Source organism: Hipposideros armiger, unplaced genomic scaffold (assembly GCF_001890085.2).
Source record: "Hipposideros armiger isolate ML-2016 unplaced genomic scaffold, ASM189008v1 scaffold_93, whole genome shotgun sequence".
Classification (NCBI taxonomy): Eukaryota; Metazoa; Chordata; class Mammalia; order Chiroptera; family Hipposideridae; genus Hipposideros; species Hipposideros armiger.
In genome coordinates, this window is record NW_017731443.1 from 3,844,859 (window position 1) to 3,871,866 (window position 27,008).

The 27,008-nt window shown below is 47.4% G+C and overlaps 2 protein-coding genes across 7 annotated transcripts; both read left to right on the forward strand.

Moving 5' to 3' along the window:
* Positions 1-4,504: 4,504 nt before the first annotated feature.
* Positions 4,505-10,116, forward strand: WDR74 (WD repeat domain 74). 3 transcript variants are annotated; one of them, XM_019645120.1, is made up of 12 exons: positions 4,505-4,644; positions 4,726-4,832; positions 4,917-5,038; positions 6,555-6,630; positions 6,769-6,915; positions 7,071-7,172; positions 8,133-8,233; positions 8,320-8,375; positions 8,664-8,809; positions 8,880-8,954; positions 9,360-9,554; positions 9,912-10,116. In XM_019645120.1, exons 1-11 carry the CDS (start codon positions 4,581-4,583, stop codon positions 9,534-9,536), a joined length of 1,173 nt encoding a protein of 390 aa, XP_019500665.1. In that variant the 5' UTR covers positions 4,505-4,580; the 3' UTR covers positions 9,537-9,554; positions 9,912-10,116. The 3 variants fall into 3 exon arrangements, with proteins under 3 accessions (XP_019500665.1, XP_019500666.1, XP_019500664.1); XM_019645121.1 differs by lacking the exon at positions 9,912-10,116 and having other exon boundaries at positions 8,898-8,954; positions 9,360-9,583; XM_019645119.1 differs by lacking the exon at positions 9,912-10,116 and having other exon boundaries at positions 9,360-9,577.
* Positions 10,117-10,411: 295 nt separating this feature from the next.
* On the forward strand, positions 10,412-26,472 carry STX5 (syntaxin 5). Of its 4 annotated transcripts, none has more exons than XM_019645598.1 (11): positions 10,412-10,557; positions 11,216-11,459; positions 13,047-13,117; positions 13,274-13,329; positions 13,448-13,518; positions 16,923-17,039; positions 17,123-17,179; positions 17,357-17,438; positions 17,910-18,016; positions 18,180-18,301; positions 25,729-26,472. In XM_019645598.1, the coding sequence occupies exons 2-11, from the start codon at positions 11,235-11,237 to the stop codon at positions 25,886-25,888; spliced, it is 1,068 nt and encodes a 355-aa protein (XP_019501143.1). In that variant the 5' UTR covers positions 10,412-10,557; positions 11,216-11,234; the 3' UTR covers positions 25,889-26,472. The 4 variants fall into 4 exon arrangements, with proteins under 4 accessions (XP_019501143.1, XP_019501142.1, XP_019501144.1 ...); XM_019645597.1 differs by having other exon boundaries at positions 10,413-10,557; positions 11,213-11,459; XM_019645599.1 differs by lacking the exon at positions 10,412-10,557 and adding an exon at positions 10,751-10,864 and having other exon boundaries at positions 11,213-11,459.
* Positions 26,473-27,008: the final 536 nt, after the last annotated feature.

The following is a 27,008-nucleotide window of genomic DNA, read 5'->3' on the forward strand; positions in this document are numbered from 1 at the left end:
AAATGTACCCATGGAAAGAACATTCTTCCCTGTACTCGCTTTGCCTGTCACCACAGCCATGTCTCTCCAAACTCTTCCACTTAACCTCCATCTCTGCCACTATAGCTACCTTCGTGTCCCACCTGGCGATCACAGGAGCCTTCTCCCAGTTTTCCCCAGGAGACTATATAGGTCACAGAGTCCAGGTTCATGTCTCATTTTGTTTATGGCTGTAGATACCTGCTCAATAAGCATAAACAAATGCATTACTGAGTTCTTGTGGAGCCCTCACATCAGCCTCCCACACCAATGCAAGAAGAGGCAGGGGTAACAGTAGCACGAGAGTAAAGAAGCCACTCCCCACTTGCCTTTGCTTCAAAGGAGGAACAGCCGACTGCTTGACTGCACAGACCCACGAAGCGATGGGGTGCTTGGCTGTAGCCTGGGCAGGACTGAAGCCAAGCCAGGGGGATGTGGCTTGCTCCAAGTTGGTCTTGCAGAATTTGGAGAAGGTTGGGATTGAAAGAAACTGAATTTTGCTTTTGCCCTGGTATTAGTTTTGTATTGCTGTTGTAACAAATTATCACAAACTCAGTGGCTTAAGTAAAACAAATTTATCTTATACTTCTGGAAGTCAGAAGTCTGAAATGGGTCTCAATGGGTTAAAACCAAGCTGTGGCAGCAGAGCTGCCTTCCTCTCTGGATGCTCTAGGGGAGAATCATTGACTTGCCTTTTCCAGCTTCTAGAAGTCACCCTGCATGACCCCCTTCCATCTTCAAAGCCAGCAAAGGCTCATCAAATCCTTCTCATGCTGCATCACCCTGACACCGAGTCTGTTGCCTCCTTCTGTCCTCCTCTGGGATGACACCAGAGGGGCCCACAAGATAACCCAGGATAATCTCTTCTCAAAATCCTTAATTTAATAATATCTGCAAAATACCTTTTATCATGTAAGGTAACACATTCAGAGGTTCTGAGACTTAGGACATGGGTATCTTTGTGGGGGGGGCTTTATCTTAGCAACAAACCCCTTAAATCAGCCCTTCCCTGGAGCCTCTGGGTTTACTTATGGGAAACTGTAGAAACTGCTTTTGTTTATTAACATCAGGGGCACAGTGCTGAGAACCCTGACCTTGTTCTCTAACGTCATAGATGATCAGAAACCTTGCTAGTTGAAAGCATATCAGTGAGAATGGAACGACCCACTCTTGCTTGAAGGATCTCAGCCATGCCTGTACTTTTGACACAGAGACACAGCCTCTGCTTCCAGCCAGCTATATATAGAGCTTCAGTTAAGGAGGTTTCCAACAGAATGTTCCACATTTATATTAATATAGTTTCCAAGGAAACAGGACCTCAAGTCCCCTTTCAGCCAGGGCCTGATAATCTCTTTCATATAGCCAGGCTTCGCTTTGAGCCTATAAATGAACTGCTCATTTAAATTTCCTTACACTGGCTTCACCCTCTCTCTCCCACCGCTGGACTCTGAATTTAGGAATCAGTAACCTCCGAAGAAACGTCTTTCTCAGAGTATCTTTTCCCCTCTGTGAAGGGTCCATGGTGGGTGATGGACGGTGCAAACAGCAAGGTGTAAGTGAGGTGGGAGTAGATGTGACAAGTCTGGGAGGAGGCACAGAAGGGGGTCGGCAGCCTCAGGATATGAGTGAACGCAGTCCTAAAAGCCAACCTTCACTGAGTGTCCTGCTCTAAAAACCATCCCCTAAGTGCGTTAGGATTCTCCATTTAACAAAGAGGGCAGGAAACTACGCAACGTGCCTCAAGTCCTCAAGCCAGGAACTGACTAGCAGGGATCCCAATTTAGCAATTTGGACTCCAAAGCTTGTGTTCGGGAACCGCGGACTCTCCAAATGTGTCCCGGAGCGGGGAGCCGCCACCAGCCCCACCTTCAACTGAGTAACAGAGACCAACCCCCGGCCGCCCCCAAGGAGTGCCTAAAAGCCTTCAGGCTGAGAGACTAACGCCACAGTCTGGGAGAAAGAGGGATCAAATGGGCACTGAAATATGGGCATTGGCTTGTATGTGGACCAACCGAAGAATGTAAAAAAGCAGAGGGGCGGGTTTATGCAAAACACGCCGAGCAGTGAGCTGGCAGGCGAAGCAGTCAAGGACCCAGTTTAAGGTCTATTTCCAAAAATTTACCCATAATTATGAAATAATAATAACAAAAAATTGTGTTTAAGAAAGATTGTGTATTGAAAAAGAGCTAATTGTTATGCTATTAAAGGCACCACAACCGTGAAAGCTACAGGAAGGATAAGGCAGGCCGGGAGGCACTAACAACGGTATCGCTTCTCGGCCTTTTGGCTAAGATCAAGTGTAGTATCTGTTCTTATCAGTTTAATATCTGATACGTCCTCTATCCGAGGACAATATATTAAATGGATTTTTGGAATTAGGAGATGGAATAGGAGCTTGCTCCGTCCACTCCACGCATCGACCTGGTATTGCAGTACTTCCAGGAACGGTGCACCCCCTTCGGGGGAAACTATTGTTGTACAAAAGTAAGACTCGTCATAGGCTTAAAATTTCTAGCAGCGCTTTCACTTGTGAGACCTTTTGGTAAACAAAGAGCAGTAAGCCAGTCTCAGTGGGTAAATTGATAAACGTAATGTCAATGTGTAATTTTTTTACTTTTTATTTCTAATAGTGTATATTTTATTGCTTTTCCAATCAGTTGACTGGAAACATTGTTCCTAAAATGCAAGTTACAATTCAAATAATATCAAGCAATTAGAACACATGGAGTATTTTCAGGTTCCAGCTTCCATATCTTGATCACTAAATGTAAAGACTCTTCAGAACAACAGTCCCTTACCCTACATATGGAAGGAAAAGAAAAATTAAAGATACCATGATGTTATGTAACAAAATAACTGGGAGACATTTTAAAATTCAATGTAGTGTACATTATTGACATGTAAAAAACAAGTGAATTTGTAGTGCTTTCGATTTTTCTTTAACAGTGAAGTTTCCTACGAGAGTGTTCTTTATTTTTTAAAGGCCTGAACTGGAAATAGCAGGTTCGTTCGTTCTCTACTTACTTATGGACTGGTAAAGGAACAGTGCACTCTTTAGATTCTTTATCCGGCATGCACCAGAGGGCTTTACTGTAGTTTTAGGGTTCAATTTGGCTTTGTATTAAGTGGCAGGCAGGCTGGCTATCAAGTTTAACCCCATCAACATTAAACCCCAGCTGTGCCCCGGACGTTACAAATGAGAGGCCGCACAACAAAGGAATGGTTGGATGTCTTAAAATAAAAAAAGTTACAGGATTTTAGGGGAAAATGGAGTTCAGGTTTAATTTAGTTTAAATTGTGTTCTGATAGGCTCAATAAAAAGGGCTGTGTGCAAAGAGGTCAACATAAGGCCTGGACTCTGAAGGAGTAGCCAAGGTGCTCTTTCCTTGGTAATACAAAAATAAGTGTGGAATGTTAGGCTCAGAACTCTTATTTGGCAGCTCTGCAGCTGCGCTGAAAATCAAAGCTGCTTCTCCGTGGAGGACTTAGATCTGCCAGGCAAGAGTGGAATACTTTATTCTTTTTTTTTTTTTTTAGAAGGTACAGATACTTTATTGCTCATCTTTCACACAAAGCATACCTCCAGCCATTTTCTTTCACAGCTTGACAATGTTTAAGTATACAAAAACCCAGCAAGAAGCGTCATGTCATGTAGATTTCAGTAAAGGAGAATGTAAAAACATCAACTCAGCCAGGCTTTTGTTTTCTGCAGCAATAATAAAGGGCCTCCTGCACTAAGCAAGTCTGTCCATACTCTGTAGTGCATTTCTTTCATTACAAAAAAGTCTCCTGCCCAAAGCAAACTAACTTGTATTTGCTGAGCCAGTGGTATTAACTCGTGCATAAAACAAATTTCAGTTTGCTGTTTCTTCTAGCAGATTTCAAGTAAAAATATGGAATACTTTATTCTTACTGATATAATTTCAAACAGCAAAGTTTCTTTCTGATACTCTCTGATTTCATAGGACAGAATTTCTCAGTAAGAAAACCGCAGCCACTCAAAGAAGGGAGCCGTTGACATTTTAATTATGACATTTTGAAGCTGCAGCTTTTTTTTCCCTGTTAGCTGCAGATTTTAACTTTCCGTTTGTGCTAATTTTTACCATCACCAAACTTCAATGTGAGGAAATAAAAACGACACCCCTACCTCCACCTTTTCAAAATAGAGATCTGTTTTAAGGTCCTCGGTTTCATTTTTCCCGTCTTTCTTCGTTTTGTGTCTTTTATACTCTAGGTTGAAGCCATGCGCCACAACAGTGATTTGAATCGATTCTGAAGTGGGCTCTTGTCTTGTACAGAAAACATGATGCTTTGGAGCAGGGAGGTGGACTAAGGCTGACTCGACCCGGCATTGCGGTCCACCCTGGTTGCGTTCCACTCCAAGTGTAAAATGGTCCAGCTAGTTTTCAGATCCCCACAAACAATTATCTCCAGAAACAAGCGATCTCTACTGTTCCCGTTCTTTAAACTCCCAGAATCAGCGCTGGTCCGGAACCAACTCGGCGCGCTCCGGTGACGCAGACCTGCGCCGGAAATGCGTCTGTCGGTTGCCAGGCTTCGTTATGGCGGCTGTGGCGGCACGCTGGAACCATGTGTGGGTCGGCACGGAGACTGGGATCCTGAAAGGTGTGTGGCAGGACCGGGCGTCGGGAAGTGGGGAGGTCTCCAGCTCGCGACCCCGGTGACACTGACGCCCGCGTCCTGTAGGGGTCAACCTTCAACGCAAACAGGCGGCGAATTTCACGGCGGCGGGACAGCCACGACGCGAGGAAGCGGTGAGCGCCCTGTGCTGGGGCGCTGGCGGTGAGACACAGGTGAGACACCGCTGGCCGGCACTGATCTGGGGGGTCGGGGCGCGATACCCTGCTCTCCTCGCTATTCTGCACTCCTCTCTGCAGATCCTGGTGGGCTGTGCCGACTGGACAGTGAGGCACTTCAGCACCGAGGAGGGCAGATTCCAGGGCCAGAGGCACTGCCCCGGCGGGGAGGGCACGTTCCGAGGCCTTGCCCAGGTCGACGGGTAAGACCGAGCCCCTTAACACAGAGCGATGAGGCTTCTTCAGGACCGCCGAATAATGACGATCAGCCCTTAGGTGACATAGACCTGGGCTGGGTGACAGGGACCTGTGTCCTGCCTTTTTTCGTTCATTCCTATAACAAAGCATTTATTGGACACCTACTGAGTTTCAGGCATTGGGCCAAATGCAAGGGCTGCAGGTAAACCAGACACACACACTACCTACTTTCATAGAGTTTGCATCCTCCAGGGATTTTCTCCCGTTTCCATAACCTGAGTGACCCTGAGCAAGTCATTTAATAGTCAGAGGATGTTTTTAAGTGGGGCTAACAACCAACACGGTGATGAAGGTCCCAAAGTATGTAAAGGATAAGAAAGTGCCATCCTTGGTTAGGCTACTGGTCCAGCTTTCTTCCAAAGATGGAGAGAGGAGGTTGTGGAACAGGCCGTGTGTTTGGTAGTAATAATTCTGACAGGTGAGGTCTAGGAGGCTCTGTGCGGGTGAGATGTGTGAAGTGAACCTTGAAGGATTGGTAGAATTTTGACAGGTGGAGAAAGGGGTAAGGGCATTCTAGGAAGAGGCTACTGCCCGGGCAGAGGCCAAAGATTGGTGTTACACTACAGCGTACCTTTCAGGGGCAATCAATAGCATTTGGGGGTTGAAGCTGAGGAAACATTTTAATACAAGATGGGCAGGGTAGGTTGGGATTAATCTTAAAGGGCTTTAAGTACCAGGCTGAGAGATTTGTACTTTTGTTTTGTAGGTGGTGGGAAGTTATTGGTTTTTGAGCAGGTAGTGCTGTGGTCAGAGCTGTGAGCCTGTAGGAGTGTGGAGGATAAATTGGAGAGAGAGCAGTTGGGAGACTGTTGCCATAGTCCAGGCAAGCGATATAGACCCTGAATCAAGGTGGGAGGGTGAGCAAATGTGAGGAGCATAGGTTCAGGCTGTACAGCTCCTGGGGAGAGACTTGCTTGGGCTTCATGGGAGGGGTACTATGAGGGAGAGATTGACATTTAGCATCTGGAACCTAGAACAGGGAACTCAGGAGAAGCTGGTGTCTGATTTTGGCCAAACCCTAAATCCAGACCAGTCCCATTTCAGTCCTTTCAGAGTAACTGATTCTGACCCCTGCTTTCTGACTCAACATTCAGAAAGACCTGCGGGGCCAGGTGTCCTCAGAAGGAACTGGGGAATACAAAGGTATTCTCTGATTTGGAGTCTCACAGACTTGATTTCCAGCTCTGGTTCTGACATTTACAGCTCAGTGGGCAAATCTTTTAATTGCTCAGAGCTTGTTTCCTCACTTATAAAACTGGCAAACCCTCACCCTGTTGAGGAAATTAAATAACGGGAAGCTGGAAGCTGCCAAGCCCTGTCCAAACCTGAATTTCCTAGAGGCTTTCTTAGGAACAGGCCTGTAGGAGTCTAGTTAATTTGGGGGTGGGCCAAGGGGGGCCTAGAGGATACTTTCATTTTTTTTTTTTTTTCAAACTAAGTCTACCCTGCCTCTATCTGCAGTACCCTCATCACATGTGTGGATTCTGGGATTCTTCGAGTCTGGTGTGACAGTGAGAAGGAGACATCCTCTGACCCAGTGAGGCGCTCCTTTCCTGATCCTTGTGGTTGGGGAAGGTGGGGGCCAGGGTAGGAGTTGAATGAAAACTTTGGGGGAACAGGATTAAGGACTCTGGAACTGACTCTCATCTCTCATCTCATCTCCCATTCTTTTCAGCTCCTGGAACTGAGGGTGGGCCCTGGAGTGTGTAGGATGCGCCAAGACCCAGCGCACCCCCACATAGTTGCCACGGGTGGGAAGGAGAATGCTTTGAAGGTGTGGGACCTGCAGGGGTCTGAGGAGCCTGTGTTCAGAGCCAAGAACGTGAGTGACAGGGGTGGGGAGGGGCTGGGTCTGAGGTCTAAGGAAGCTGAGGCCACTATGAGTCAGAGACCAGGGCTTTAGAGGTGATGGAGGGCTGAAGGAAGGGGCACACTGAGCACCCCACAACCCTGCCCCCCATCTACCCACTCCACCAGGTACGGAATGACTGGCTCGACCTGCGAGTTCCCATCTGGGACCAGGACATACAGTTCCTCCCTGAATCGCAGAAACTTGTCACCTGTACAGGGTACCATCAGGTGAGAGACCACCCCATCCCTACCTCCTGGGCTTAAGCAGTCTCATAGAGAAGCAACCTCCCTGTGTAGGCTCGGCCCTCATCCTTGGTCACGGCCGTCCTCCTCACCGTCCTGCTTTCATCCCTGAGCTCTCAGAGGAGGGAGCACTCAGCGCCCATTCCAGCTCTGTCATTGAGCCAGGGACTTTCTCTCACTGCATTCTAGGATGGAGTTTCCTGAACTATGACTCTTCCTTTTCCTCCCACCTAAAGAAAGGATAAGGGAATGTCTCTGTCACAGTGGAATCATAGGGCGCAGATGTCATGAGAGGACACTGGGCTGTGTGTCAAGAGAACTGTGTTTCTGGTCCTCTGTTTCGGGATTCAGCCTCTGATTTGCTTTGGGACCTAGGCCTGATCCTCTCCTCTCTGTCTTCAGCTCCTCAGCTTTATAGGAAGGGCCCAACTGGGGATCTTTACGGCTGGTCTTGTTTGAAGTCCTAAGACCCAGGCAGGACTGAGTCACTATATTTGCTGTTTCCTTTGCTCCTGCATGTTGAAGGCTGGTCTTGGTGATATGTTTCTACTCAAACACACATGAGGGCTTCCTCTCTCCTCCGTTGTTCAGGCTAAACTTTTCTGCTTAAAATTCAGCACCCTCTGACAATTGGACCGACTTGCTTTTCCATCCCAAGATGGGAATGTGGGGATGGAACGCTCACACATACAGACCATGGGAATGCTGCCACCTCCCAACCTGGAGGACTGCTTCCCTCAGCCCTGTCCATTTCTGCTCCTAAGCAGCTCTTCCCTACCCCCCAACACTCAGAAGAGGGATACATTTCAAATGAGAAAGTTTCTCTAAGAGTGGGTTATAAACAGGAAAGCAATATATGAAGGAGGGGTTGAAGATGTGGGGAAGCCATTGGGTGGGGGGGATGTGGAGTGAGGGTACCCCTGTGACACCTTAGTCTTCCTCCAGGTCCGTGTCTATGATCCAGCCTCCCCCCAGCGCCGGCCAGTCCTGGAGGCCACCTATGGAGAGTACCCCCTGACAGCCATGACTCTCACTCCTGGGGGCAAGTGAGTGTTTACAGGGCAAAGAGTGGGGTCAGGAAGGGCTCCTGGAGGCTCCTGCTGACCTCACCTTCCTGTGGTCTCCTCCTCAGTTCAGTGATTGTGGGGAACACTCATGGGCAGCTGGCAGAAATTGACCTTCGGCAAGGTAGTGGACTGGGGAACCTTGGGGGAGGGGAAGGGTAGGATGCCCTCTAAGGCACTACAGTGGAGCAGTTGAGCCCTCATTTAGGTGTCAGATTGTCTGAGTTCAAATCCTGGTTTCAAAAGCTATAATGACCTTGGACAATTACTTCAATTCGCTGTGCCTTAGTTCCTTCACCTGTGAAATGGAGCTGTTAATGATAACTCCTATCTCAGCGTTAAGGATTAAATATTGAAATGTAAAGTGGTCGTTGGCTAGCCAGCTGGTACTGATGCTTCCCCCCTTCTCCAGGGCGCCTACTGGGCTGTCTGAAGGGGCTGGCGGGAAGTGTCCGAGGGTTGCAATGCCACCCTTCAAAGCCCCTATTAGCCTCCTGTGGCTTGGACAGAATCTTGAGGGTACACAGGATCCGGAATCCACGGGGCCTAGAGCACAAGGTGAGAGCCTGCTGCCTCCTGTGCCCTGCCCCCATTCATGTTTCTATTTCAGCATGCTTGGCTTCTTAAGGCACCTCATCTTTTGCAGGTTTATCTCAAGTCTCAACTGAACTGCCTTCTCCTGTCAGGCAGGGATAACTGGGAGGTGAGCAGTTGGGTCTGGGAACGTGGGAGCCAAGGACATAGATGTGAGGATTTATTTCCCTGTGGGAAGAAAAAGGAAACAGCTGGAACACAGACCTGGAACTATCCATCTACCTACCATGTTACTTAATTTTTGTGAGAAATGTTAATATTGGGTTGTCGGAAAAGTCATGATGTATGTTTTCTGTTTTTCGTTGCAAAAATGTGTCATGATTTTTCCGACAACCCAATAGTTACAGTCCTGACAGGATTACTGCCAAGGGTGACATAGGAACGTAGGTGGGAATGGTTTCCCAGATCAGGAAAAAAAAGTCATGGTACCTGGAAGGATTATTTCCCAGCTAAAGCCTCTTTCCCAGTGGGTCTATTACAGGGTCCCTGACAGAAGCTTTTCTCCACTCACCAGGATGAGCCCCAAGAGCCTCAAGAAGCCAACAAGGTGCCCCTAGAAGACACAGAGGCAGATGAACTTTGGGCCTCTTTGGAGGCAGCTGCCAAGCGGAAGCTCCCTGATTTGGAGCGGACCCCAGGGGCTCTGCAAACCGGAAAGAGAAAGAAGCGGCCTGGCTCCACCAGCCCCTGAAGAGCCTGTGTTCACTCTGTAAATAAACAGCTCAACACCCACCATGACTGAGCCTTTTGTGATGGGAGAAATGAACGAGGGGTGGCTGCTCTCTGAGCTGAGGCGATGAGATGTCTGACGTCACAAAAGAGGGTTAGAGCCAGGTGGGCTGGAGTGGGTGGTACCCAGTGCCGGGCTGCACGGGCCATGGGCTGCTGCCAGGACAAGGATTTTGAAACCTCCAAGGGGCAGGAAAACGAGGCCCAATCAGAGGAAGTGGAGGAGGAAGGTGGGACCAGAGATACACCAGGGGCCCAGGGAGCGGGAGAGGGGGAAGGCCCAGGAGGTTGGATGGGGAGGGTAGAGCGGAGCTCAGCGGCCTTGTCATCCCCGCAGACACCGAAGGGATCGATGTGGACTTGTCGGACCACCAGAGTACCAAGCCTAGCAAAAGCCTGTTGATCACCGTGCTGTGGAGGCGGCTATCCATGTTCAGCCGTCGGGGCTCCACGGCGTCAAACAAGAGGCCATCAGTCCAGTCTGAAAAGCATGGGTGTATGTTACAGGACAACAACCTGGAGGAGGTCCTGGAGGAGCCGGAGAAGGGGTGACCCTAGCTCTGCTCTCAGTTCGCCCCAGCCTCCAGAGAATAAAGTTTCTAACATGTACTTGCCGGAGCGCGTATGCTTGGGAGAACAGCGCACGGAAACCACTGCGGCTGCGGTCTCTTTAAGGCTCCTCCCCTGAGGCTGCCCCAGCCCCTTGGGTCCAGGCTCTAGTTCCTAGGGGCGGAGTTACGGGAGAGGCCTAGCCAGTGGGAGGGCGAAATCCTCCCATTGCGTTTGGGTGGGGGGCGTGTCCCTCGGGTTGCCGGGTCCAAAAAGGCGTGGCACCGCTTCGTCACCGGGGGTGGGGTTACGTGTGGGTGACGTGGCAGCTTCTAGTCTTTGGTCGGGTTTCCGCGGCTTCGGCGCCCGGGGAGGAGGTGGTGACGACCCGGGAGATTGTGGTAGCGGTGGCGGCGGCAGGCGGCAGAGAGGAGGTAGGACTCGCTCTAAGAGGGGTCTGGCCGCCGTGTCAGCTCCCGGCAGCGGCTTTCCGGAGGTGGCGATCGGCGGGGGGAGGGGAACCAGGGGCGAGCGGACAAGTCCTGCCGGCCCGGCTCGGGGTGAGCGAGTACCTCGCCGTCCAATCAAGAAAGCTCGTGCTGAGAAAGACGTCGGCATTACCTAATCAATAGTTGCCGTCCTCCAGAAGGCGGGACTTGGGCGGAGGTGGGACTTCCTGTTTCAAATAAACACCCAGAGATTTACCCCCCTCCGCCCACCGAAGTGTGTACCCATCCGGAGGTCGGTCTTCGTTTCTCTCTGAGGAGTCCAAGGAACCCGTGGATACGAGAGGGCACAGTTAGGGCCTGCGGCAGTTGCACAGACTGGGCTGGATCCTCGGGTCCACGGGACCTGCCTTTAGCCCTGTCTCTGCTTCGGGGACCCCGGCCCACGTTCTGGCCGTCTGAGCCAAGGTGGAAGAAGAGGCTGAGGAGGGGAACGGCTTAGGCCGGAGAGGAAGCGGGGGGCCCTGCCCATTGAGGGTCGGCCCCAGGATCTGCGGGTGGCTTTGGGACCCAAGGATTTGCTGGTTGGGGGGAATTTGTGGGGAAGGATACTGCCTGGGGAATGACACTCTCCCCTCCACAGCAGTCCGAGGTTATGCGTCTCAATGATCCCACGGAAACGCTACGGGTCTAAGAACACGGATCAGGGTGTCTACCTGGGTCTCTCAAAGACACAGGTCCTGTCCCCTGCAACTGCTGGCAGTAGCAGCAGCGACATCGCCCCTGTGCCCCCCCCAGTGGCCCTGGTCCCTCCCCCTCCCGAGACCATGTCCTGCCGGGATCGGACCCAGGAGTTCCTGTCTGCCTGCAAGTCCCTGCAGAGCCGTCAGGTAAGGACCAGAAGTGAGAAAGGCAGGAGTGAGCTTTACTCAGATCTGGGAGAGGCTGTGTTCCAGGACTGTTGATTGAAATATATGTATATATATATATTTTTTAATTGGAGTAATTTTTGCGGGAAACTGATCAGGCTTGCAGGCTTGGAGGGGGCGCTAGGATCTAATAAGAGGTGGGCAAGCTATCTAGAGGCAAACATATAGACTTTTTCTTGTGAGGAATCCCCTGGAGGGTAGGGTTGCTATTCTGGAAGGCATATCTTAGGATGAGAGGTGGCTATGATATATTTGGTTTGGATAAGGAGCAGGTTCTCAAAAGAGCCCAGAGACAAGCACTTTAAATTCTAGTTCTTGTATAGTTCTACCACAGTTTGCTCTGTGACCATGGGGAAGTTAGTTGGGCCTCAGTTTGTTGTTTGTTTTTTTTTTTCTTTAAAGATTTTATTGGGGAATTGGGAGAAGGGAACAGTGTTGGGGAATTGGGGAAGGGGACCAGCCAAGTTGTTGTTCTTCAGGCTTCATTGTGGAGGGTGCCAGTCGCCATCTGGCTTCCCATCAGCAGCTCGTGGCCTCTAAGCTCAAGGTGCTGTGTTCAATCTTAGTTGTGGGTGGGCGCAGCCACCATCCCATGCGGGAGTTGAACTAGCAGCCTTGTTGTTAAGAGCGCACACTCTATCCACTGAGCCATCCGGGCAGCAGCTCAGCTGAGGGTGCCAAGTTCAGTCTTAGTTGCTGGTGGGCATAGCCCACCATCGAACAGGCAATCTTGTTGTTACACCAGCTGAGCCATCCTGCCACCTGTTGGCAGCTCAGCGACAGCTCAGCCCGGGCGCAGCATGTGGGACTCGAACTGGCCCATGTGGGAATCGAACCAGTGGCCCTGTTGCTTAGAGCTCACGCTCTTAACCAACTGAGCCACTCAGCCAGCCCAAGGGCCTCAGTTTTTATATCTGTAAAATGAAGGAAGTTTTCTACGTAAATAATTTTTATCAAAATCACTTTGGAGTGCTTTTTTTTTTTTAATTGCATTCCCTTGCTTCATTCCAGACTTTGTGAATCTAGTGGGACCTAAGTGACTGTAATTTTAAATATTTTTACTGCTCAGCACTTGTTAATAACTGCTCTTCTGTATGATCTCCAAGAGCTTTCCAGTTATCCCCTTCGATTCCCTGATTGGAGTAGAGTAGTAGAGTGGTGATAGTAACTACCATTAATTTGGTGTTCTCAGTGTATCAGCTATTTGGCTAAAATACTTCACAGCCGTCTTGTTGCTAAATCCTAACAACAACAATAGGAGATGTGTGGATTGTCTTCATTTTATAGAAGAGGAAACAGATTCAGAATGGTTTCAGTAACTTGCCCCCAACCCCCCAGTTAGTAAGTAAGTGGTGGAGTCAAGATTTGAACCCAGGTCTACCTGTCTTCAAATCTGAACTCGAAACTACTGCTACTGATAAAATTAGACCGTCTGGTGGAAGATAACCACTAGTACTAGAGAGCGAGTTTAGTGGACACCTGAAAACAGTGAAAGCTGGAAATGGGGAAGGGGGAACTAAAATTTCACCTCTTGACATTGCTTTTCAGAATGGAATACAGACAAACAAACCAGCTCTGCGTGCTGTACGGCAGCGCAGTGAATTCACACTCATGGCCAAGTGAGTTGGGAGAAGTTATGTGGTATGCTGCTGCAGCGTTGGAGGAGAAATGGGCTTGCCTTTGGTGGCCTGGCTGTGAGGGCAGGATTGATTGTGCTAGAGCTAATGTGGGAATAGGCCCTTTCCCACAGTGTTCTCACTGTTGCTTCTTTGCAGGCGCATTGGGAAAGACCTCAGCAACACATTTGCCAAGCTGGAGAAGCTGACAATCTGTGAGTATTCTTGGGGTATTTCAGAGATGGAGCAGTGAACCAAAGAAGGCTGGGGAATTGTACTCCCTGAGCCTTGTCTTTGACCTCACCCTTCTTGGCTTCTTGTTTGTCTCTGTAGTGGCAAAGCGCAAGTCCCTCTTTGATGATAAAGCAGTGGAAATTGAGGAGCTAACATATATCATCAAACAGGTGAGCTACTAGCTATCAAGAGAGCCCAGCATTCCTGTCAGATCACTTCCATCATTTTCCATTGCCATGGAGGCCCAGAGCAAGTTTCTAGAGCCAGCCGAAACATCCTGCTCATCCACTGAGTCATTAGAAACTTACTGATCATCTGCTGTGTACAAAGCACTGTGCTGGGCACTTGCCTTGCAAACATGAGTAAAGATTTCTGCCTTCAGGGGCTTATTGTCTAAAAGAGGTATCCAGCCCCATAAACTCAGACTTACAGTAAGTAGGAGGAAAGTGTACAGAAAAGATCTTACAAAAAGATAAACGAGATAGTCTGGGGACACTGGAAAAGATTTCAGAGAGGAGGTCAAATCTGAGCTGGTTTCGAGGCTTGTGTAGAGGCAGTGGAAGAACACTCCAGACAGAGGTTTCTATATGCAGAGGCATGGCGTATACAAGGGCAAGTTCAAGTCTTTGCTCAGATGTTACCTGTTCAGGGAGGCCTAACCTGACCGTGCTGTTTAATAATCCAGCACCAAAACTCTGATCTTTCTTACCTTGTTCTGTTTTTGTTTTTTTCTAACATGATATTTTCTAATATTCTCTATAATTAACTTATTATTATGTTTGTCTCTGTTTCCTCCCACCTACCTTATCCCTCTCAAAAAAAAAAAAAAGTAAGTGCCACGTGAGCAGAGATAGTTTTCCTTCTGCTTGTTCACAGAGTATCCCAAATGCCTAAAACAGTGTCTGGGATATAGTAGGTACTCTGTGTTTGTTGACTGAATGAGTGATTGGCAGGAGATGAGGCTGTAAAGGTGGATTGGTGACTGGTTGTGAGGGTCATTGTGGAATCACGCTGAATGCCATGGGCTACAACAGTTAGAATCTGGATCCCAATTCTGTCTCAAATACATCGGTATAGCACAGTTCTGTACAGTTGTGATTCCTTCCTTTTCCAGCACAATGTGATGAGAATAAAATGTGAAGTTGAATGACCATGGATGGAGGGGGAAAATAAAACCTGGAGCATAGATGGGCAGAGAGGCTAGAAAGGAACCTGCTGCAGTTGTCCAGTACAAAGATGATTGTGGCAGAACCAAAGAGCAGACACATTCAAGATGCTGTGTTGGGTAGAAAAGAGAGGGTTCTGCTAACTATTGGGGTGTTATTGCAAGGCGTTCAAGAACCACAACTGGATTCAGACAGACTTGAGTTCAAATCCCAGGTCTACCCCTTATGGTGTGACCTTGGGTAAGCTATCTAACTACTTTGATCTTCAGTTCCCTTATAAATAAAAGGGATAAGAACACAACCTGCCTCATAGGGTTGTTGTGAGGATTCCATTATTTTCCAGTCTCTCACGTTAATGAGTGCCTTTGCCTGCCTGCTTCTGCTGGGGATTCAGCAGTGCACAAGACACTTGTGTGGTCCCTGCCTTTGGGAACTTCGTTTCTGAAAGGGTGAACTAGACACTATACGAGTAAACAAAAGACAGTTTCAGATAGTGGTAATTCCTTTAATAAAAAATAAGGTAAGTGAGTTACTCAGGGTAGGAACCTATTTTAGATGAGGTGATCTAGGATGGCCTGGCTGACGAAGTGACATTGAGACCTGAATGGTCAGGAAAAAGCCAGTCCTCCAGAGATCTCCAGATCTCCAGGAGCACTTTCCAGAAAGTGGGACTAGCAGAGGGAAAGGTCCTGAAGTGTGGGTCACCTTGATGTATTTGATAAACATGAAAGAGGCCACTGTGATTTCAGCATAGCAGGTGAGAAAGAGACTGGTATGGGATAAGTCAGATACATGGGTGGAGCCAGATCATATAGAGCTTGTGTAAGCCAGGTGAGGAATTTGGGTTGGATTCTAAATTTAGTGGGAAGCTCTGGGAAGATTGTAAGCAGAGGGAAGGTGTGCCCCATTTTTGTTTAAAAGATCACTCTGGCTGCTGTGTAGAAAGTGGATTGTAGGGGAGTAAGCTCTAAGGGAAGGTCATTTAGGAGGCGCTTGGAGATTTTTTAGAGAGAAAAGACGGTTTGGACTAGGATGGGTTCAGTAGAGAAGGAGATGAGTGGACAGATTCAAAGATGTGTTGGAATCAGCTGGGTTCTTTGTTTCCGCTACGTTCCATGTGAATTAAGGGGAAAGGGAGGACTTGAGGATGGCTCTGAAGTTTTTAGTCTGAGCAGCTGGTGAGTGGTGGTGCCATTCACCAAAGTGGAAAAAAAGGAAGGGGAATAGCTTTGGGGTGAGGTGGGGGAATTAAGAGTTGTTTTCCATGTTAAGCTTAAGGGCAAAGAGAACGTTGTAAGCTGCTTAGGATGTTGCGTGGTGCATAGTGAACAAACACGAGGCTGCTGTTGTGTTCACACAGGGCTGAGTACGTGGTAAGCACTCCATAGAACGTGGCTGTGTTGTGGTACATAGGTGGGTTAGGGAATGTGTGAGTATGTGACTTAGAAGCTTCTACCTTGGGCACCGAAGTGGGAAGTGGTGCCATTTTCTAAGCTAGAACCCTGAGGGGAGGACATAAGGGGAAAAAACCTGGAATGTCGTTTTGGCCATGTGGCTATGAGGAGGCCACCATCAACTTTCCAAAGAGACAGACCAGTCAGCAGTGGAAATTGTCCTGGGTTCTCAAGAGAATGGTTGGGGCTGGCATACTAATTAAGGGTATACTAATGGGGCTATTGGAAGGACTCTAGAAGTTATCTAATCTAGTTTTTCATCTCGCCTATTTCTTGAACTTCCTATTCTAGACCTCTGTCCCCTTCTCCTTCTCCTCTTCCTCCGGTCCCTCCCTGGCTGGCTGCCCTGGGCCAGGCTTTCTCGCATCCCCTGGCGTTCTCCATCTCTCGTCTCATGTGGCCCTTGGCAGGCTGGGTTGGGGAGTGGATGAGGCATTGGTCTGGTGTAGAAAGCCTGGCTGTGCTACTCATTGTGTGTGACCTTGGACAAGTCACAGATTTTACTCTGGCAGTGATAATTTTTAAAAGGGATTCTGTATATAAAAATTATTTTGCTGATACTTCTGGAAAACCATGGTGCCTTTGACTTTTCCCTTCTCCTGACTCCTACACAGGTGCTTTGTTGGTCAGCATGCTCCGGTTCAAGATTTTGGCCTTTTAAGTGGTTCTGTGACTGTGAGCTTGGCCTCACGGGGAGGAATGGGGCAGTAGGGTGGAGAGAGTAAACAAGTCACTTATTTATAAATGGATGAGACCATATTTTGCCTCTTTCTGGCTCTACTCTGCAGGGACTGAACCAGAGCAAACTCCAGAGCTTGCAGGCCCTTTTGGTCTGACTAGTAACTGCTGGGTAACTCGCACTCTGCCCTCCCGCCAGAGATGTGCAGGTGAGAGAGATGTTGCTGGCTTAGGACTCCTTAGATGATACTATTTTTCTGTTGGCTTTCTCACCAGGATATCAATAGCCTGAACAAACAAATCGCCCAACTTCAGGATTTCGTGAGGGCCAAGGGCAGCCAGAGTGGCCGGCACCTGCAAACCCATTCCAACACCATCGTGGTCTCCTTGCAGGTGAGACCTGGGGTGAAAGAGGGGGGAGACAAAAGGGGGGAAGCTGTTGCATTTCTCTGGCTGACCCTCTCTCTTTCTTCTAGTCAAAACTGGCCTCCATGTCCAATGACTTCAAATCAGTTTTAGAAGTGAGGACAGAGGTGAGAGAATCTGTGTAGGAGGGATAGAAATCTTGGGGAGTATGGGCCCGAGAGGGAAAGGGGAAAGGGACAAGTGGAAGGCCATGGGTAACAGGGCATGGGCCGACAGGAGGGGTCTCTTTAACATACCTGCGTTCCAGTGGCCTCAGGACCTTTGCATTTCTTCCCCAACCCCAGAACCTGAAGCAGCAGAGGAGCCGGCGGGAGCAGTTCTCCCGGGCACCTGTGTCAGCCCTGCCCCTTGCCCCCACCCACCTGGGTAAGTCAGGCAATGTGGGGAGTCCTAAGGGGTAAGGCTTAGTTACTTTGGTTGTGATGGCATCTTCTAAGGGTAGGGGTTGGGTGGGAGAATGGAGGGGCAAGGAAGTTGCTGGGCTTTACCTCTCAGAGGTCAAACATGATTGCTGGCATTCATGATCCACCTTTAGTCTCCCACATTCTCACTGTTGGGGGTGAATTCAATCATGTTCAGAAGAAGGACAGTTTCTAACATTTTTCGTGCACTTACTATATTTACATTCTCATTTAATTTTCACAACTGCCCTTTGAGAAAGCTACTATTATTATCCCCCATTTTACAGGTGAGGAAACTGAGGCTCAGAGAGGTTAAATGACTTGTCCAGGGTCACAAGGCTAGTAAGTGCCAGAGCTGGGATTGAAATCCAGAGCATGTAGTCTTTGAAAAAGCTCTTAACCAATAAAAAGTGCCATGTTTTCTTTCTTTGTCCAGGGGGAGGTGCTGTGGTTTTGGGGGCGGAGTCCCGTGCCGCTGGGGATGTGGCCATTGACATGATGGACTCTCGGACCAGCCAGCAGCTACAGCTTATTGACGAGCAGGTACCCAGGCTCTGAGCTGGGGAGGAGTTGACCCTCTGTCCTGTAGGCCACACGCAAATGTTTGGAATGTGCTGTGGGTGAACTGGCAAGCCAGGAGGGTCCTACAGAGGCAGGCCCTACCTGCAGAAGCTCCCAGTGCTCATGCCTGCTCTCTCCTCTGAAGGATTCCTACATCCAGAGCCGGGCAGACACCATGCAGAATATTGAGTCCACAATTGTTGAGCTGGGCTCCATCTTTCAGCAGTTGGCACACATGGTTAAGGAACAGGAAGAAACCATTCAGAGGTGAGACTCTTTCTCTCTTCCACCCCAAACAGAATCTTCTCCCTGTGGGTTGGCATCCTGAAGGTCCCCAGGGACAGCCCTTTGGAAGAGTCGAATGAGTCTTGCCCACCCACAGGGATCAGCTCACCTGCCTCCATCCATTCAACAAGTGTTTATTGAGTATCTGTCCCGTGTCAGGCACTATCCTAGGTGCTGGGGATACAGCAATGAGTTTCATGGAGATTTTCAGTGTATGTATGGAATTCAGTAGGGTGGGTGAGGACAGCTGTTAAGAAGAATTGACAAGAAATTTTCAGACAGTGAGACAGCTATCCAAGAGTTAAAAGTCAAATGATGTGTTAAGAGAGTGACTGACTAGGCATATCACGTTGGGTGACAGGGAAGGCTGCTCTGAAGAAGATGTCGTTGAAGCAGAGACCTGAATGATAAGAGGGATCCCACCATGCAAAGGAGAGAGAGACTATTCTAGGCAGTTTGGACAGCTAGCATAAAGGCCCTATGATGGGAGAGTCTTGCTGTATTCAAGAATCAAGAAGGCCAATGTGGCTAGAAAGTAATGACTAGGAACTAGAGAGGTACAGGCTGAGGTGGGAGGGAGGTAGGCGGGGCCCACCAGTGGGAGGGCCTCTCTGTTCCTTTGGCGCCACCTGCCGCTGCAAGAGGCATTTTATGGCCCTCCTTGGCACTTAGCATTCATTCAGTCAGATACAGATACAGCCTTGGACAAAAGAGATAAAGATCCCTGTCCTTGTGGAACTTACATTCTAGTAGGGGAGATCGATTATTAAGAATACATAGTAAGCTTTTTTTCCCCTTTTTTGGACGCCCTGCTCTTTTGACCGCTTCTTCCTTTTTGAACCCTTTGAGCCTCGCCTTTGCGTGTGGCCTGCTCCAGACTCTTTGGAATGTAATTTCTCTTCTAATGGGCCCTTGAGAGCTATTCTCTACTGCTCAGGCCTACTTCTACTCTTTGAAGTGTACTATCTCTTCGAATAAACTTTTTCAGTACTTTAAAAAAAAAAGGAAAGAATACATAGTAAGTAAGTGGTCCAGTGTATATTTTTGCCCAGTGATAAATGCTATAAAGAAAAGTAGAGTAGGATAAACTAATGGGAGTGCTTAGTTTTGAAGGAGCAAGTTGTCATTTTAAATACAATGATTAAGGTTGACCCTGTTAAGAAGGTGACATTAAGCCAAGACTTGGGAGAACGTAAGGCAGTTTGCCATATAGATATCTGAAGAAGTATTCCAGGCAGAGGGAAGAACCAGTGTGAAGGCCTTCACACAGGCGTATGTCTGATGAGTTAAAGGACAGCTAAGAGGCCATTGCAGCTGGGGACAAGTGAGGAGGAGAGTAGTACAGGTAAGGTCAGAGGAGAAATGAGGGGCCAGGTCATATGGGGCCTTTTAAAGCCATGTGAGGATTTGGCATTTACTCTGAGTGACATGAAGAACCATTGCAGGGTTTGCACTAAAGGTTAAACTATCTGACTTCTATTATAATAAGATCACTGATCTGCTGTAATCAGAACAGATTGTTAGGGGCCTAAGATAGAAGCAGGAAAATAGGCGATGAGACCTTTGTAGTAATCTAGGCAAGAGGAGATGGTAGCTGGGACCAAGGTGGGGAGTGGTAGTTGGGTTCTGGATATATTTCGAAGGTAGAACCAGCAGGAGCAATTACTTGGTGAAATAAATATAGGTTGTGAGATAAAAAGAGGAGTTTGTGAAAACTCCAGGCTTTTGACATGAGTCACCAAACAGATTCGTGGCCATAATTTGAAATAGGGCTGTTTACTCGGAGGAGAGTAGGTTTAGGGGGAAAGCAAGTTCAATATTGGGTATGTTGTCCAACAAGAGACAGACAGTTGTCTGATGACATCTAAGCAGAGATAGCGAACAGGCAGATGGGTATATGGAGTTTACGAGACAGGTCTGGGCCAAGAGTGGGCAGAATTGGACTTTGAAACTGGGTAAGGAGTGTGTAAAAGGGAGGATGAAGCACTCAGTCCTTTTCTGAACCTAAGTCTCAGTCCTGGGGGGAGATTGAACAGCTGGTGAGGTAGGAAGAAAGTAAATGAATATGGTATCTAGGAGCCAGGAAAAGAGAATGGGTCCAGGAAAGAGTGATCAGCTGTGACAGTTTTTGCTTTTAGGCAAGCAAACTGAGAGCTTCGAATTTAATTATAATGTTTAGTTCATTAATTAACATTTTAATGTAATTTTTACTAAGGTTGGATTTAGGCCTACCATTTTACAATTTGCTTTCTGTTTTTCCCTTCGATTTGTTCCTCTGTTCCTTCTTTCTGTCTTCTTTTGAACAATTGAAAAACTTTTTTAGAATTCCATTTAAATTTGTTGTCTGTTGGTATTTTAGCTATATGTTGCTTTTTTTTTTTACGTTGCTATAGGGATAACAATATGCATCATTAACTGTTCAGTCTGCTTCACATAAAATGTAAGAAATTTGCAACCCTCTTCTCCATCCTTTATGTTCACATTATCATATTTGTTGCATCTACATACTTAATAAATCCCACATACAAGGGCTGGCCGAGTGGCTCAGTTAGTTAAGAGCTCACTCAAGAGTTTGAGCTCTGAGCAACAGCGGTTCGATGTCTGGCCCGAGCTGAGCAGCCGCTGAGCTGCCAACAGGTGGCAGGATGGCTCAGCTTAAAAAAATAAAATAAAACTAACTAACTAAATAAATAAACCCCACATACAATATTATACAACATCAGCTTCAGGTGTACAGTGCAGTGATCAAGCCTCTACCTCATCCATGATGTGGTCTCCCTAGCAAGATATGTGACCATCTGACACACTACAAAATATTTACAACACTATTAATTATATTCCTCGAACTGTCTATCATGTCCCTGTGGCAATATTGTAGTTACATATTTATGCTGTCTAATCCCTTCCCCTTCCCCTTCTCCGTCATCACCACCCTTTCCCAACTAGCAGCCATCAGTTCCTCAATATCACTGAGACCATTTCTGTTTACTTCGCTCGTTCATTCAGTTTTTTAGATTCCACATATAAGTGAAATCATATGGTATTTGTCTTTCTCCAACTGACTAATTTCACTTAACATAATAGTCTCTAGGTCCATCCATATCATCTCAAATGGTACAATTTCATTAGAAAATATGGAATGCTTCATGAATTTGCGTGTCATCCTTGCGCAGGGGCCATGCTTTATTCCCTACAGCACCTGGCAGAGTGCTTTTACCTTAGGTTGTTTATCGTGAAACTGGGTAAACACCTACTACATTTGTATAAAGCATGTTTCCCAACACCCACCCATGAGCAGCCTCACTTAATTGGGCAAGCTAAAGAAAATAGGTTCCTGGCCTCGCACATGGAGATTCTGATTTCACAGATGTGAGTGGAGTGCCCTTGAGAAAGGAAGTGTGAGGCAAGGATCCTAAGGTGTTAATTAGATCAAAGCTAGGATTGAATGGCTCAGAAGGAACGTTAGATTGAAGTACAAAAGGGAAATCACAAAGGAGAGAAAATTTGTAGGTAACCATATACACAAGAAATTGAAATGTCGCAAGGATGAATTTTAAAAATATAGACATTCTCATGCTTGCTTCCTGGATGCCAGTGGATCTGGGTTTGAAACCACTGATAGGGTCCAGATTTCCTCAGTATGTAGATTCCTTGGCCCCACCCTAGAATCTTTGGAGGTGAGACCTAAGAATTTGCATTTCTGAGACACTCAACAAGTGATTTTTATTTTTTCGGAGGTATGCAAATGGCTGATCCAATGTTAGTCATTCCACTCCCCCCATTTGTAAATTAAAATTTTTCAAACTACAGAAAAGTTGGGAGGATTCACCAGCTGTTTCCATTTTGTCACCTTTGCTTCCTCTTGTTCTCTCTTTTTTTTCCCCCTGAATCATTTGAAAGTAAGTGCAAGCAAGCATCATGACATTTTGTATCCAAATACTAAAAGCTTGCATCCTCCAAGAACAGGTGTTACCCTGAACAGCTACAATACCATTATACCTGAGAAAATTAGCAACTCTCCAGCCCTATCCAGTACTCAGTCCATGTTCAAATTTCCCTAGCTGTTCTAAAAAATCCTTTTAACTTTTTTCTTTCCACTTAAGTCTGGGGCAACATTCACACATTGCATTTGATTGTTTTTCGTGACATGGGCTTCTTTTTTAGGAAGAGGCCAGTGCCTCTAGTAGAAAGCCCTGCATGCCTGTTTGTCCAATGTTTCCTCATGATTAGATTTAGGTCAATACTTTTGGCTCTACAAAGGTGATTGGATCAGTTAGTGCTTGATGAGATTATCTCTTTACTGGTTATGACAAGTTTGATCCCTTGTTTAAGGTGGTGACCATTAGGCTAAGTCATCTGTGGAGTGATACTTTGAGTCTGTAGGAATGTCCAGCACCTCAGCCCCATGATGATCCTTGCCTGACTCATTTGTGAGATTGAATGACGGCAAAACGGTAATTTGCTAATCCTCTCAGTCCTCCTACACTTATTAGCTGGCATTGTTCCAGAAAGAAGGAGCTTTCTTTAAAATTACTGTGGAATAATAGTAATTTCTTTTTTATATTCAATGTATTACAATCCCTCGCCATCATTATTGTTGATTACTACATCTGGAGCTACTTCAAGGCAGTTTCTGTTTTTTTTTTGTTTGTTTGTTTGTTTTTTAAGCTGAGCCATCCTGCCAACACCTGTTGGCAGCTTAGCGGCAGCTCAGCTCGGGCCCGGCATCGAACCGCTGTTGCTCAGAGCTCGCCCTCTTGAGCAAGCTCTTAACCAACTGAGCCACTTGGCCGGCCTGTATCTTTTTAAACATAACCCAGTTACTCTCAATAATTGTGAAGTTTTGGGAAAACAAACTCAAAAACTAAAATCTCAGATCTCTTAATCACAGATCTCTTAATCACAGTCACATAATCTTTTAAATTCTTGGGCTCGCTGTCTTTGGTTCAACCTCCTTTTTTTGGTTGTTATTGTTCCCAACTTATACTCACCTTCCTTCTAGTCCTCTGGTTTTCCATGCGTCTCACATCAATTTCATCATTTATCCTTTCCGTTCAGCAAGACTCTAGCTTCTTGATGCTTGATTCTGTCCCTCCGGTTTTTTTTTTTCTCTCCATGAGACATTCTTTTTGTCCTGTTCCCATGTAAATGTTCTTCTTTTCAGTTTTCCTCAGACGTCTCTTTCCCAAGCCATTATTTTCTGCCCCATTCATTTCCATTTTCTAACTCCCCTGCTACTTCTCAGTGTCGCATTGATTACTAATTCTTTTTTTTTTTAAAGATTTTTTTTTTTAATTGGGGAATTGGGGGGATGGGAACAGTGCTGGGGAATTGGGGAAAGGGGAACAGACAAGTTGCTGTCGTTTTGTTCTTCAATCTAGTTGTGGAGGATGTTGCTTCACTGGCCCAAGTTGGCACCATCATTGCGCTCTTCTCTGGCAAGGCAGATCAGTCGCCGGCTTCTGGACGGCCGCTCACTGCGGCCCCTGGCCGCTCACGCTGGCTGCTGGCCACACACGGTAGCCCATGGCAATCCACTGCCACAGGGACTGCAGCCTACGCCGTCGCCGGCGACTCATGGCAGCCCAGCTCCAGGTTGAGCTGTTGTTCAGCATCTTGGCTGTGGAGGGCAGTGTCACTGGCCCTCATATGTGGGATCCGAACCGGGGCCCTCTGGCATCCCAAGCGAGTTCTTAACCATCGCGCCACTCGGCCGGCCTCTAATTTTTTTTTTAACCATCAGTGTTCCCTTCTATTAGTTTCATCCATGGACTCCCATTTAAAATTTTTTATATGCCAGATTGCATTTATTGTTTTTCCATTTTTGTTAAGCAGAGCCAATGTGAGCTTTATTGGGTATGAGATGACAAATACACCCAAACTGAGAAATGTAATTATAGCTCCAAGCTAGGAAACCTGGTATTTTAGTTAGCCTCTCTGACATACTAGGGAATCATATATAATCCAGTGTTCTGTATTTGGACAGAGATTAGCTGGCAGTCCTCATGACCACCTTCCTAGGACCTTGGACTTGCAGCCACTGGCCCAGCCATTCCTCTCATTTTCCAACTGGATTGCGAGGCTCCACCAACTTTTCTATCCTAACAGCTTGGAAGGGTCTCTGCTTCCAGGGACTCCCTTTGCAAAAGCCAGGGTTTGTATTTGACTTTTAGGATTGCATATGCAAGTCGGCTGGGAAATGTTTTCTTTTTCTCAACAACCTCTCAAGAGATTGCACTTCCTCTGAGGACTTCTCTGTGCTCTGGAGAGACAATTGCTTGTAATGTAGGCCTTTTTTTATCCCCTGACTGCCTGTTCGTGTCATTTTTTTTCTTCCTGTCTCACTCAGAACCAGAATTTCCTGACTATAATGGCCTCTGAACTTTTTCCCTGTTACAGATGCAATACATATTTGTCAATAAATACTGATGAGCAAAAAATTATAATAGCTAACATTTTGGGGGCTTTTAGTATGGGTTGGGCACTATATATTTGTTAACTCAAGTAACACTGACAACAACCAGAAAGGTAGGGTTTGTGTTATCCTCACTTTTCCTTTCTTTTCAGTTGAGGAAAATGAGATTTGAGGTTAAATGACTGGCTTAGGGTCATCAGCTAATAAGTTGCAGAGCTGATTTTCAAACCAGAGCTTTTTTTTTAGAGGTTTTATTGGGGAAGGGGAACAGACAAGTTGCTGTCCTTTTGTTCTTCAGTCTTGTGGAGGACGTTGCTTCACTGGCCCATGTTGGTATTATCATTGCGCTATTCCTGGGTGAGGCAGATCGGTCGCCGGCCTCTAGACGGCTGGTCACACACAGTAGCTTATGGCAGCCCACTGCAGCAGGGGCTGCAGTCTATGCCGTCGCTGGGGGACTCACAGCAGCCCAGCTCCAGTTCAAGCTGTTGTTCAACATCTTAGCTGCAGAGGGCTGTGTCACTGGCCCTCATGTGGGGTCCGAACTGGGGCCCTGCTGCTCATAGTTGGTTTCACAAGCAAGCTCTTAACCAGTGCGCCACTCGGCTGGCCCTTTCCAGAGCTTTTTGTATGCACAAATATACTGGGGGTGCCAAAAAGAGTACACATTTTGAGAGAGATGTTATCTACACATTACTTTTTGAAGTTGAATTAACAGTAGCAATGTGTAGTATGACATACGTTCAAAAATGGCATTAATCAAATGAATTCTAACGTCAATCATTGTATTACAATTTTAATAGTTTTTTTCCTTAAAATGTGTATACATTTTTTTGGCACTCCCGGTATATACACAAAAATGTGATCACATTGTGTATAGACATTTTCTACTTCCACATATTGTGACCATCTTTTCCTGTCAGTAAGTGTGCTTCAACAGCTTTCTTTTTAATCTAGTGTCCTCTGTTTCCTCTCCCCCTGGCCCTATTCCCAGGATCGATGAGAACGTGCTGGGAGCCCAGTTGGATGTTGAGTCTGCCCATTCAGAGATCCTCAAGTACTTCCAGTCAGTTACGTCCAACCGGTGGCTCATGGTCAAGATCTTCCTCATCCTTATTGTCTTTTTCATCATTTTTGTGGTCTTCCTTGCCTGAACCCTCTCCGCTCTGAGGCACTCCGTGGGAGTTTGGAACTCACCTGGAGGGCAGGTGGCCAGTGCTGCCACTGAGCCTGTGCAGGGTGCTTGGAAGAAAGGCCCTGTTTTCCTGGAACTGCTAAGAATGGCCACTGACTCTGATCCCCCGCCCCTTGCCTCTGGCTACCCTGTCCTCCCCTCTTCACCCTCGGGCCCACGAAACACACATGGTTCTGGATTTGGACTCTGCTGTGAAGTGGCTGGAAGGGAGCAGAGGCCAACTGGGTGGCCAGGGGGGAAGTTGTCTCCACTAGGAGATTTTTATAAACCTACCCCAGCCTCTCCCAGAGGAAACTTTGGCAGCAAGGGGAAATGATGCCCTTCCCCACATCCTGAGAGCAAGGAGAGGAAGTGAAACTGCCCCAGGGACCAACTTTCCCATCTGGGTTAGAATTTGACCTCTTCCTCTCTTCACCATGTGAGGCGGGGGCCCTGAGCCCCTCGGCTGCCTACACAACCCTAACTTTGGCTGCTGATGACTCTCAATCTGCCAAATGTGCTGCAGCCGGTTTCTCCCAATTACAGCAAGACTGTCAGCCTCAATAGCCATGTCGTCATTTCTGGGTGGGAGCGTCGAAGGGCCAGGCAGCAAGTGGAGAGAGCCCACTGACCTGTACCAGAACTTTTCAGGTTGGGCTGATGCCTGTGAGGGCCAGGCTTTGGGCTCTGCACACGGCAGCCTCCAGGCAGGGGAGAACCAGGTGCAGCAGCACTTCGTTAGCGTGGCAACTTCCCTTCAAAGAGGGACACAGGACCCCAGAGTGGGTTCCTGACTCGTGGCCACTTCCAGGACTATCTCCAGCCATATTTGGATCTGTTTCACCTGCATCCTCCAACCAGTTGGCCCCAATTTCCCCTTGAGCTGGATGAGGCAGGAGCTCTGTCTGCTGCCAGGAATGAAAAGTGAAGAATTTGTTCTCAGCTCCAGCTGAGGCTCTTGGTCCCTTTCAAGTCCCTCACTAAATCCAAGCCAGTCACAGGAGAATGAAGGCATGACATACCTGGAATACCCACCCTCCAGGGAGGTTAATATGCTTTGTCATTTGTGACCAGGACCCACAACCACAGTCTAAGGTCAC

Bases quoted from the DNA above. Each gene is read 5' to 3' on its own strand.
- WDR74 (XM_019645120.1), top strand. From the start codon at position 4,581: ATGGCGGCTGTGGCGGCACGCTGGAACCATGTGTGGGTCGGCACGGAG. The intron at 6,631-6,768 runs GTGAGGCGCTCC...CATTCTTTTCAG, and splicing joins AGGAGACATCCTCTGACCCA to CTCCTGGAACTGAGGGTGGG. The intron at 8,234-8,319 runs GTGAGTGTTTAC...TCTCCTCCTCAG, and splicing joins ACTCTCACTCCTGGGGGCAA to TTCAGTGATTGTGGGGAACA.
- STX5 (XM_019645598.1), top strand. From the start codon at position 11,235: ATGATCCCACGGAAACGCTACGGGTCTAAGAACACGGATCAGGGTGTC. The intron at 13,330-13,447 runs GTGAGTATTCTT...TTGTCTCTGTAG, and splicing joins GCTGGAGAAGCTGACAATCT to TGGCAAAGCGCAAGTCCCTC. The intron at 17,439-17,909 runs GTAAGTCAGGCA...TTCTTTGTCCAG, and splicing joins CCTTGCCCCCACCCACCTGG to GGGGAGGTGCTGTGGTTTTG.